This window comes from Tachypleus tridentatus, chromosome 10 (assembly GCF_004210375.1).
Source record: "Tachypleus tridentatus isolate NWPU-2018 chromosome 10, ASM421037v1, whole genome shotgun sequence".
In the NCBI taxonomy this organism is placed as follows: domain Eukaryota; kingdom Metazoa; phylum Arthropoda; class Merostomata; order Xiphosura; family Limulidae; genus Tachypleus; species Tachypleus tridentatus.
In genome coordinates, this window is record NC_134834.1 from 136,903,616 (window position 1) to 136,916,300 (window position 12,685).

At 35.5% G+C, this 12,685-nt stretch overlaps 1 protein-coding gene across 1 annotated transcript in view; it reads right to left on the reverse strand.

Annotated features, from left to right (window-relative positions):
• The window catches only part of LOC143230418 (ATP-dependent RNA helicase DHX30-like), a 39,519-nt gene extending 27,719 nt beyond the window's left edge, over positions 1-11,800 (reverse strand). Inside the window, exons 1-3 of the mRNA XM_076463941.1 lie at positions 11,158-11,800; positions 10,432-10,560; positions 10,080-10,213 (exon numbers count right to left, since the gene is read on the reverse strand). Coding sequence (XP_076320056.1) covers positions 10,080-10,213; positions 10,432-10,560; positions 11,158-11,362 — 468 coding nt within the window. The 5' untranslated portion in view covers positions 11,363-11,800. The remainder of the gene's footprint in view (positions 1-10,079; positions 10,214-10,431; positions 10,561-11,157) is intronic.
• Between the last annotated feature and the right edge of the window lie 885 nt (positions 11,801-12,685).

The following is a 12,685-nucleotide window of genomic DNA, read 5'->3' on the forward strand; positions in this document are numbered from 1 at the left end:
TGACAGGCCAGTTTTTGAGCATTCTGCACCACGTGGTAGGCAGGATTTCACCATGGACGAGGGTATTGTGGAAAACGTTCCGAGGTTTTAAGAATAAATTGAACAGCTGCTTGTATAATACAGTCAGTTACTGCTGCTACAGAATCGTCTATTGATGTCTTACAGACAATGGCAGGATGAAGTTCTGTGAGAGCATTGAAAGAGGGCCAGTTTGCGTGATAGTGCTTCCACCGGGGAACGCAGGTCAGGTGACATCAACCACAGCCAATCTCTCTCAGTTATAGGAAAATGATCACTGCATTGTGAATTATTGTCAATCCTCATGAAAAATGGGAGAATAGTGAATGGGAATAAACTGAGAGATCAATAGCAGTAAAGGACCGATTACATGAAGGAAAATAAGTAAAAGAAACAGTATTGAAAAGAGAAAGGTTGTGATCAGAGAGCATACCTTCTATAGAGTGACCCCTCCTATCAATATTAGCACTTCCCCAGAGGGGGATGATGTCCATTAAAGTCCCCCAGGATTAAAAGGGGAGATAGCAACTGTTGAGTGAGAGAATCTAGGTCTGATTGATCATAGGTCTCTCTAGGCAGCAGGTAGAGAAAACAAACAGTGATGGTATGACCCAAGGAAAAACGGATGCTATGGCCTCCAAGGGTGTGTCAAGTGGCAAAGACACGGCGGGCAGATGCTGATCAACCAACAGTGCCACCCCTCCGTGCACTCGTCCATCACACAGTGTGTAATTTCTGTATAAACAAAACTGAGGAAAGGTGACTGTATTGTCAGGTTTCAGAAAGGTTTCCTGTAAGGCAAGACATACAGGAAGGTAGGAAGCATTCAGTGTTTCGATGTCATCCAGATTAGAACGTAAATCTCGACAGTTCCATTGTATCAAGGTGGCCATTTTTTATTTATGTGTAGGCAAATTGGGTGGAGAACCCTTCTGTTTTGGAACACATCTTTTTTCTTTTCTGTCTTTATTCGAATGAGGTATATCGACCTCCATTAATCCTGCCTTAGGTCGACTGGGCAGGTCTTTGCTGTTGGAAGAGGATTCCAGTGAATGAGGACGTGAGGGAATGATCGTTTTGCATCTTGGGGTGGATGAAGAAGATGTATCTGAGAATATTTACAGAATGACTAATTGCAAGACAATATACTCCAATAGATTTAGGATTCTGGATGGGCAGTTCTCATCACAGAGTAGGAAAGATTGATCTGAATAAAGGAAAACATATTTGGAATGAAGCAGAGTACATGAAACACCACTGACAAAGATATCAGACTAACAATGCTAATAGGATTATGAAATAAAGACTTCATGAATAGGTTATACATAAAAGATAAGCATAAAAGTTCAAAACATGGGAGAGTAAGGCAGTGAAGAACAATACTAGTATTTCAATCCAGAAGAACGTTCCAACAAATAAAACAGATATGGTAGGTGAGGAAAATACCAAGGTACCTGGAAAAATGGAAGGTTTTGGATAAGGCTACACTATAACCAGCTATGGAAGAGATCAAAGTACCATTGAACAACCAGGTGAAGAAATCCGTAAAAAAGAACTAGTAGGTCAAGAAGAAAAAAGATGCTAAAAGGAAAGAAATATGAATCAACAATCTAGGTGTCCTTGCAATGGACCAAATATAGGTCAAGCATGAAGAACCAGTAATTGAGATTAACAAAGTAGAGTGTAGTTTGGAGCTGAATGAGACAAAAAAACGAAGCTGCACTAATCAATAAGAAGCAAACAGAAGGACATAACATAGAATGGAATAAATGATGAAATCACCCTAGGAAGGAGTTGGATGGCAGAGCAGACATAAAAATACCAGTTTGTCTAGTCCTGACTACAAGTACCTACTGCTAAGGTTTGAGGACGAGGAACTAGAAACAAATAAAAAGGTAAATTGGACTTGAGGAAAATGGCAAAAGCATTCAGATGAGACTGCCCCACTGATTACAGATCTACTGGAAAACCAGAGGGTCAAGGAAAAATAATCAGCCACAAGATTGAATGCACCTTGAACAAGACATGCAATTTGAATACTTGTAACTTTTGGCCCTATAGTTCTAAATTTTGACTATAAAGAAAACAGGAATGGGTGGCACTTTGGTGATTGGCATGTTTTTCTTATAGTAAAGCCACATTGGGCTATCTTCCGAGTCCATCGAGGGGAATCAAACCCCTGATTTTAGCATCATAAATCTGTTTACTTACCCCTGTACCAGTGGGGGACCCTTGATGATCGGTGACAACTATGGCACTGTCTGAATGGATTATTCTAAGTTGGTTCTGTACAATACAAAGGAAATTAACCAAATCATGTCATATTGCCAGAAGCTCCAAGATATTGATATAGTATGACCTTTTGCTCCAAGACCATTGTACAGAAGCCACTCACTGATTAACCCATGCTCTCAACCATGGAGAGAAGTAATAGTACATAGATTTAGATCCAAATTGGATAGAGAAAGTTGCATTCCCTTCATTGTCTTGTTCAACTAACAATGAAAATCGTCTGAAAGGGAAGGAGGAAGGGTAGTTGAGGAGTCTGAAGGAACAAAGCAAGATTCCATTGATCCTGCAATATCACTGCACAATTTTTTTTTAAAAGTTGTGTTTCCTGAAAAGTTTTTGCTGATTGTGACAGGTACCTGGTGGGTATGCAAAAATAGTTTTGGTTTTGCTTCATCATGTAGAAACTCAAAAATAGACAGTTAACTGTTTACCGGCAATAAAACATATTTAATTGCATTTATGTTTCTAATATGCTATTAAGTTCAACATAATTAAGTGTTTTGCTCCTAATTTGCATTTGTATTCAATGTCCGGTGCATCACGTTGCAGTGTCCGACAGTAGTCAGCAAGCATTGACGGATTCCAGTTGCCCTGATAGCATATTTCCATTGTAGCAATGTCCTGGTGAAACCTTTCGCCATGTTCATCACTGACAAAACCAAGATTTGTGGGGAAGAAGTCCAAGTGTGAATAGAGGAAATGAATCTTGAGTGACATGTTGCACTTTAATGTTTTGTATGTCTTGAGAAGTCTGTCTACTAGCTGAATGTAATGTGGTGCTCTGTAATTGCCAAGAAAATTGTCAACAACATCTTTGAAAGCTTTCCAGGCAATCTTTTATGGCCCAACTAACAGATCTTTGAACTGCTTGTTACTCATAACATGTCTGATCTGAGGGCCAACAAAAATGCCCTCTTTGATCTCACCCATAGTTATTCTTAGGAATATCTGTCTTAAATAACAAAAACCTTTGCCTTCTTTGTTCATTGCTTTCACGAAATTCTTCATAAGTCCCAAATATACGTGAAGAGGAGGCAAAAAAATCTTTGCCAGGTTTACAAGCAGTTCATGCACCACATTTTTCTGTCGTGGAACTAACTTTTTACGGAGTGGCCAGCTCTGTCTAGAATAATGCGATTCTTTGGCATGACTGCCCCATTTGCAGATGAAACAACAGTACTTTGTATAGCCGAGCTGCAGTCCCAGTAACAGAGCAACGACTTTCAGGTCTCCACAGATATTCCAGTTGTACTTGCTGTACTGGATGTGCTTCAGCAACATTGCCATGTTATTGTAGGTTTCTTTCATGTGTGCTACGTAGCCAACAGGTGTTTAAGGGTGAATGTTGTCATTGTGTAACAGAACAGCTTTGAGGCTTAACATTGATGAATCAATAGAGATGCCACTCTTGCTGGTCATGGTCACAACCCAAAGCAAAGAACAATCCTTCGATGTCAACACAGAAACAGAAACTGTCAACTTGTGCAAAGAATTTGGTTATATCATCTTGGCGGCTTCAACAAACAGAAATTTTCGTACCTGATGACAGCAAACACCATTCTTGCAATCTCAAACCCAGCAATTCAGTTTTTGCTTTTGACAGACCCATATCTCTGACCTGATCATTTAATTCTAACTGTGTTATGAGATGTGGATCGCCTGAGGAGCAAGGTTCAAAATCCAGATCAGTGTCACTGCCAGTTCCCTGCATTGCAGTTTCTTCATCTGGTTTGTCTAAGGTCCATTCCTCTGGTGGTTTCAGAATTGGAAGACTGTCGTCATGTGGCACAGCTCTCATTGCTGAAGGCAGATTAGGATATTCAATTGACTTCTTGTTTTTGGCAGAGAAACCAGACACATTAGTCAAACAGAAGTAACAGTCCGTCCATATCATCGGGACAGCAAACGACATTGTCTTTCAAGTGCCTCTGAGCCAAGCTCTCAGACAGACAACACATGCTGCACAACAAATGTGAGGCACCCATTCCTGGTCTTGACCACCAGTTTTGCAGCCAAAGTACAGATGATACATTTTCTTCACAAGAGCAGACATTGAGCATGTCTGATGAACAAGCGTATACTCGCCACAAATATAGCAGAATATATTGCGGCTGTTATGAGTAAACACATTGATGAGACATATTGACCAACAACAATCGTCCTGTAAAATGTCTATAACATTTAACTTACTTTTTACAGTGCTACTGAGGCAATGCTATATTCTGAAACAAAACGTACACACAATAAGGTCTATATTAATCCAATGAGCAGCATCTGTGTACGCAAGCCACTTTTATAGCCTGCTGAGACAGTGTCAGGCTGGCTTCGGCCTGTCCAGGCTGCATACTTCCACAGAACAACTTCCAACCTGGCCTGATTTCATGCCTGAACATGCCCAAACTGCACAAAACATTGTTCATAGGTCTCTTACAGAGACAAAAATTTTTGGAAACAAATATAAGAAAAAACATGACAAAACTAAAGATTTCAATAAAACGGTATGTGATGGGCAAATTTGGATGTGATTTTCGTGATCAGCAGCCAAAAATCTATAAGGAACACCTAACAGTACCCAAGAAGCAAACACTTTGTTGTGCAGTGTATTCAGTGAAGAGAATGCATATGTGCTCAAATAAAGCACAAGTCCCCAAAATCAATAGTTCCTCATGTGCAGAAAGGGCATGAAGAATAGAAAGCTCCATTGAATGGAGAAGAATTGGAGAAGGTTAGGCCCAGCTGAGATAAATTTGAAAAACATACCTAACTGGACAAGATGATGGGCAAGAATCAGAAAACACTTTACCACCTACAAAATCCAACCAACTTGAGCTGCTTCTGTCATCATCATCAACGATACTACAATATCAGGAGTAAACCTGTGGGAAAAAAAACCAAATACACATGCTTACAATGGTGCCACTGTTCAGAGATGGAACAACAGTAAAATGTAGGTTATTGTGACTTGAGTATCACAAAAGCCACATATTGATGCATCAGTCTCAGACAAATGAAAATGAGTTAAAAACTGTGACAAATGAGTAGTTCAAACAGGACAACTTCCTTCTTCCAATCCTTACAGAAACAAGATGGCCAAAGATCAACAGAAGGTTTGATCTGGAAAAGCTTGTTATCATGTCACTCATTCCAAGGCTGAGCCAAGCCAAGCCAAGCCTTTAATACAGGGCTGTAGTCCATATATTGTACAGGCACAGCAGTAACAGCTCCAGAGCAGACAGACTTAGCTGCAGTGTCAGCAAGCTTGTTTCTGTCAATGCCAATATAGCCCAGTTTCTAGAAAAACTGGATAGAAATGGAATATAAAGAAAAATGGGCCAGTCAGTTTTGAATATAGATGAGAATAGGGTGAGAACTAACGTGATGCAATTCCAGGACCAGCAGAGAACTAAGAGAGTTGAAGTAAATAGTAAAATCTGTTTACTGCATAGCTTCTACATGATCCAGGGTAAAAGAAATGGTATACAACTCAGCATTGAAGACAGAAACTACAGAAGAGATTCTGTGAGCAACCACCTAGTCACATCAAACCATAGCAGAGTTTCCACAGCAAAGTCATCCAAGGACAGACCCAATTCAGCCAGGTACACCTGGATGCAAAGGCCAAAAGGAAGAATGACAGCATAGACCACTGAGGAAGGAAGACAACTGCAGGTGCAATGATGTGGTAAGGATCACAGTTTTAAGGAAAACTGTAAAGAAAGTTGCAAGTGGCAGAGATGTAGATGAGGTTCATGAGACAGTGTACAAATTCTAGACTGGAGAAGTGCAGAAATCTCAAACATCTTCAAGGCCAAGGTTCTAGCAGAATCATAGGCTAGAGATCCGTAGTTCAGTTTGAACTGAATGATGACACAATAGATTTTTAGAACAGAACATTGACCTGCTCCCCAAGAGGTAAAAGATGTTCAGTGTCCTTGTCCACTTAACATGTAGCTGCTTGAAAAATATACATGTAAAAATGGCTCGTTTGGGTTGAGAAAATATTTTACGTAGAGGAGTGAACAACGTTACGACCTTCTTTGGTCATCGTCTGGTTCACTAAGAAAGAAAGAGGTAACTGACCCGAAAGTTGACCACATGTTTGAAAGGGGTTGTGTAACTGAGTGTTGGAATGTAGAGGGCATGCTTAGATGTTTGAATATATAATTTTATGTCATTTAATTTATTATTATATTATTTTTAATATAGGTATAAAGGTGTTCCTTTGTATTGGTTTATTTTGGACTAAAGTTGTTGTATAAGTAAGGCTTCTTTAATTTTGTATTTGTTTATGTTTGTTTCTTTATTTAGTATTTGTTCGCTCCTCTACGTAAAATATTTTCTCAACCCAAACGAGCTGTTTTTACATATATATTTTTCTCTACAAGTGGCTTTCTCGACATCACTGATTATGTAGCTGCTTGATGTGTGGATTGAAGGTTAGCTTACAGTGTAAGATAAGTCCCAAGAACTTTGCTTCAGAGACCATAGGAAGAATAATGTCACTGAGAGCTCAGAATTGGGGTGAATACCTTGTTGGCAGCAAAAGTGCATGCATACAGTTTTTACATAAAAAAAAAAAAGATAAGACTGTTTACTGCAGTCCACTTCAACAAATGATTGAAGGCAGACTGAAGCTGCCATTCAACAAACCTCATGCATGACAACCAACTAGAAATGTAGAAGTCATCAACATAGAGCCTATTTGCAACAGTAGAAAGAAGTTGTATAGTGATAGCATTAATCTTCAAACTGAAAAGTATGACAATCAAGAAATAGCCCTGAGGGATTCCAAGTTCCTGTGGAATGGGAAAGCAGGAAAAGGTGAAATAACAGAAAAACAAAAAACTTAAAAAAGATATGTAATTGTGGTAAAACACAACAAACTACAGAGTACCAACTGTAGAAAAATAAATGGTGTAGCACTACTTCAGAAAAAACATGAAATCAACACGTGAAAAGAGCACAACTCAAAAGTGTCTGCACCAAACAACTTCCCTACAAGAGGTCATAGTTCTGTAAAGTCAAATAGATTACACTTATTTTGAATTTCCCACAAAACTACACCTGATTTAGTAGTGAAAGACCAAAGGGAAAGCAGCTAATCAACATCATCCATCATCAACTCTGGTACTACTCTTTTACCAACAAATAGTAGACTGACCACCATGTTGTAATACCTCTATGGCTGAAAAGGCAAGCATGTTTAATGGGACACAGATTTAAACCCATGATTTTCAGAATGCGAGTTGAGCTCCCAAATCACCTGACCCTGCTAGGCAAAAATTGAATAGAGGAAGACAAATGTACTTCTACTGGTGGAGGGTTGTTGCATGACAATTCTCATGTTAAGATGCTGTGAACCACATCAACTGTGGATCAAATGGAAGTTCAAGGTTTGTGCCATGGAAAAATATTTTTTTGCATAGACAGGGCAGCACTGAATGAGAATAGCTATACATGTGAAAGGAGGAGAGACATGTTATGAAAAAGACAAATGCTAGCTGTTGGCTAAAGTACTGTTGTAGATTTAATATTCTTTAAAAAACACAACATCAGTATGATCATGCACAAAAAGAAATATCTTATTACCAATAAAAATATATTAAATAGCCTTGATGATGCAACTTTAAAAGTATAATGGTATCCGAGATAAATTGTTATAACATGTTAGTTATTACTATATTACAAGAGTGCAACCAAAAGAAAAAAAAAAAAATTATCTGAACAGTATAATCTTTAACTATAATATTGGTTCTGTAACTAAAATACAAATGTTAAATGCAATACAAAGAATACATGTTAAACATACTTTAATTACATACAGATGACATGAGACCATTCTATTTTTCAATACAATCCCGTCACACCCACTATTGAGAAAACAGCAAAAATTTAAACCCATCTTCACTGATTTTCCTTTTAAATTTTTAAAAAAGTGCATACCTTTACTAATACCAAAGTTTGAAATAAAGCCTAACTTTTTTTTTAAACCAAATCTTAAACTTATTTCTCCTTATCCTATTGTCTTATGATTATTACATAAGAAAATCAAGGGCCTTTATCCTACCAATCTCCCAGATAATATTGTAATCTTCAATAATGTCACTTCTTAACCTTGTTTTCTCAAAATACATGACTGTATTCTGCTAAAACAACTCTTCCATCCCCAGAATCATCCTACTATCCCTTTACTGAGATGTTTCCAATATGGTAATACTCTTTCTTAAATCAGAAGATCAAAGTTTGAAACAACATTCAAAGGAAAGTCTATTTTGTAACTTATGTACAGGAACAATTACTTCTTTTGACTGAAAATCAAAATGTCCTTAAATATACCCTAAAATTCTATTATTTTTACTACTAACAACAAAAAGAAATCACTACCAAGCAATTGAATGGGTTCTCATCTGCATTAAACATATGATCCAACTTATGATAATGCATATATATAAAATACCATTTAATACTGCATAGAAAAGAGGATTTTATAATTGAAAGTGTAGATGAGACTTCCTTTTTCATGGGTATGTTTGTGGTTAAGTTGTAAGTATTTTAAAACATCTTTCATTATCTCCACACCCGTTTCTAGAGAAAAGTTAAGAGTTTATGTTGATATTTCAAATTGTCAAGAATTTGATATGCAGATTTTTAAAAATATTTCAGGACTGGTTAAGTTAGTAATGGGGAAAAAAATTTAAACATAGCTTTCTGCTGGAGTACAAAGATAAAATTGGTATTTTCAATCAAGAAAAGGAATGGAAAATAGAACACAGTGACATAAAAGCACATACATTATTATAAACATGTCCTCAAAAGTAACAATTCTAGCTTTTATTATTAAATAGTAAGCAGAAAGAGACTAACTTTACAATTTGATTACTGTTACAACCAAAGATATCAAAAAAATTCTAGAGGAAAATATAAATATGACATATTGCAACACAATAAACTACAACCAACTTTAAGACTTGAAAGCTGTTAAACATAATGCACCAGTGCAACACGAGCTAAAATGCACTAACACACAAATCAATATATATAAACAAAGCTGCACTTGGTAATATTAATAAAATAATCAATCATAAGAAATTTTGAAATATGAATTCTGTTAAATCCACTACAGTAACCCAAGCTTAGCAAAGTTGCATCTAAAAAACTCAGTAAGAAATGAAAAGGAAGCAACATAAAATGTTGCTAAGTGTTCATAGCTACTAGTCAGACATTTAATTACCTCTTATATTTAAGTAATTTTAACTGGGAATAACAAACTTAATTTTTTGTACATTCTCAGCAGAAAAGTAATAACCACTTCTGGTGACTTTTGACAACAAACAAACTGTTAGCCATATATAAGAAAACCTAAGCAATGATTAGATAAAAGTCCAGTCATAAACAGTTTTAAACTGCAAACACAGTACACTGTGTTCACATAAAAACAATAAAATTAACCTTTAAATGGCAGCCATTATCAATTGATGGTACTACCTATAACAGTCCTGCTACTTAAAGGTTAAAAAGCATAGCTTGAGAATTATGACAAATTTTGCATTTACAACATATGGCAAAAATCTAACATTTGAGATAAAATTCCAAAGGTACAGAAAAAAGTGAATATGATGGAAAACAATAAGCAGATATAAATTGAGCCAATAACATTCCTATAAACATGTACTTTGTAAGCATAATTTGAGGTAAAGCAGTAGTCATTATATGAAAAGTTTAACATTTTTGAAACAAATAACTGTCATCTGAAACGGGTTTCATACTACCTTGATTTTCTGACAGGCAAGAAGAGAAACTATCCTTTCTGCTTCACTCTTTTTACTTGCTGTACTTTCAACAACAAAATGCTGAGGCCAAGTGACAGTTAGACGAGCTTTCCACTGTTGTTGTTTTCGTGGTTCTAGGTGTATATTAAAAACAATGATTTACAAAAAGTTTAATTAAATCACATAATGTACACAAATTTTACAAAGAAAACTCATTCTATTATACTTTAAATAAAAATACACAAACTTTAAAATTTATGGTGAGGATAAAATTACACTAAAAGGTTCACTGAATTTCTTGGTAGTTATTTAATACTTAGACTTATAAGAAAGTGATGGATATGGCCTTCACCTGGTGGTAGCTGCTGTAACAGAAGTTTGGAAGTTGCTGTAGCTAACTGGTATTTTACTGACACTTCATGAAGTATTCTTTTAAGTAACTGGCTTGGTTGAGGAAATTGTTCTGTGAGCTTCTCTTTTTCTGTTTATAATCAAAATATTACCGTAAATAAATATTTTATTCTTTCAAATAAATACAATTCCCTTTAAAGAATATAATTTTAATATAAATTTCATAAGCTTGTGTATGCCAACCTTATTGTTGTTTCAATGGCAGACATGTAATATATGCAAAAGAAACGGTTCATAATATATTCCAATTGACTTTTTGTTCATCATTTCAAACTGCGATAATGTTTTGTCATACCACACCGTTAATGTGGATAGTTTAACTTTTCACAAGTAGCTATACACATAGAGGAAAAGATCAAATACCTACTCATCAGGCACATACATGGGCACTGCCCAATATCCATGCATATATCTGAATTAACGAAGGAGCCAATAGGTGTATATTGTAATTTTAAACCAGTCTACAGTAAAACCAAAAGTCTAATAACACATTTTAAAACAATGTAGAAAATTATTTTTTTTCACGATTCTTCAAATACGCTACGTATTACAATGTCTTAGCCTAAGCATGAAAATTTTCAAGTCCAGCTTCAATAACATGTACTATAAACTACATAATACATTACAAACAAGTCTGTCTCTTACATCAAATTGCAAAGGTACTTACGGATTTTTGGTACCTTCACTTGTGCAGGGTTAGGAATGTAATATGAAACATTCCTTTTTTCACAGCGTTTTTCTTCTTCAAGCCAATAGCGAAAGGGATACGATTTAATTTCTTTGCCAAAATAAGAACAGTATTTTTTAATAGCAGGAAATACTTTAAAAACATTTTTTTGGCTATTAATTCTACTAAGATTTAAATAGAACATGCTTTCTTTTCGATTTACGTAATACTAACACGTTGGCTTGATCTCGTTGAACAAACAGAAATAACATTGAGCTTGTAACAAAAACTTTAAAAGCATATTTTAAACGTAAATAATAAAAGTTAATAATATAAAGTTAGTATCAACTAACTACCGCTATGGACCAGCAATACTTTATAGTAAATTCAAATTATTTTCAATTTGAAAAACCAATTTTCTAACATTTCACATCGAAACGAAAAATAATGATTACACACAGATGCACAACGAACAAATTTTTCATTTTATTGAAAAACTGCACATTTGTCAAGAAATAAACGTCCATATATTACAAATACTCACACTGAGTATTTCAAACACGTTATTCCTACCAAAGTTACTTATTACAACATTCAGTTAGCATCTCAACATGCACATACGATGTATGAAGCGTCCTCTGTTGCGTTAAAACTACTTGGTGCCTATTTATAATTAATTTTAATGTCTGATAATTGATTGAGACATTTCATACAAAATGATATTAAAGGCTTTAGAGAGAAAATTATATATAAGTATCACCCTCACACAGCATTAAGAATTAGAAAAACAAATAAAAAATAAAATAGAAATAGAAATAGCCCTACTGTAAAGTTACATATTCCAATTGCTCACGGTGAATGGAACATCAGATTTTACATTGTAACTCTCTAAACTCACCACTGAAATACTGGGGGACGCTGTAGGAGAGTATTAGCGGCTAATTAATTCTTGTTCAGGGAGGTAAGAGGCAAATTAAAAGTAAGAAGGCCAAGACATAATTGAGTGAGGGAATGCGCGCTACCAACATACCTACTACCAATGGGGTAAGGACTCACTTTAAGACCTTTGCAACTCTTGGGATTTTGATTAAATTTTATGCGTTCTCCCGCTTTTCTTCAGAGAAATATTCATTATTTTGATGCATTTTTACTGGAACAAATTGAAAGATGGGGTGGTGGCAAACCCCAGCCTCCCTGATTCCTACGCCACTATTGTTTACAAAATATCTCAATAAATGTTTCAAAGTTACAAAAGCTATACATTGAGCTACCTAAACTCTGTGAACCATAAGAAATCAAACCCCGGATTTTAACGTTATAAGTCTAGAAATCTACCACTAATTTATCGGTGGGGTGGGGGTTACAAAAGAGTAAAACACCGTAATTTTCAAAATATTACAAACTAAAAGAATCCATAATTGACTAGTTTATATATAATCACAGTATATGACTTATTTTGTATTTATCCTTTATATTTTTATTTTTACTTAAACATTTATCTCGTTAAAATAATTATTTAATTTCTAAA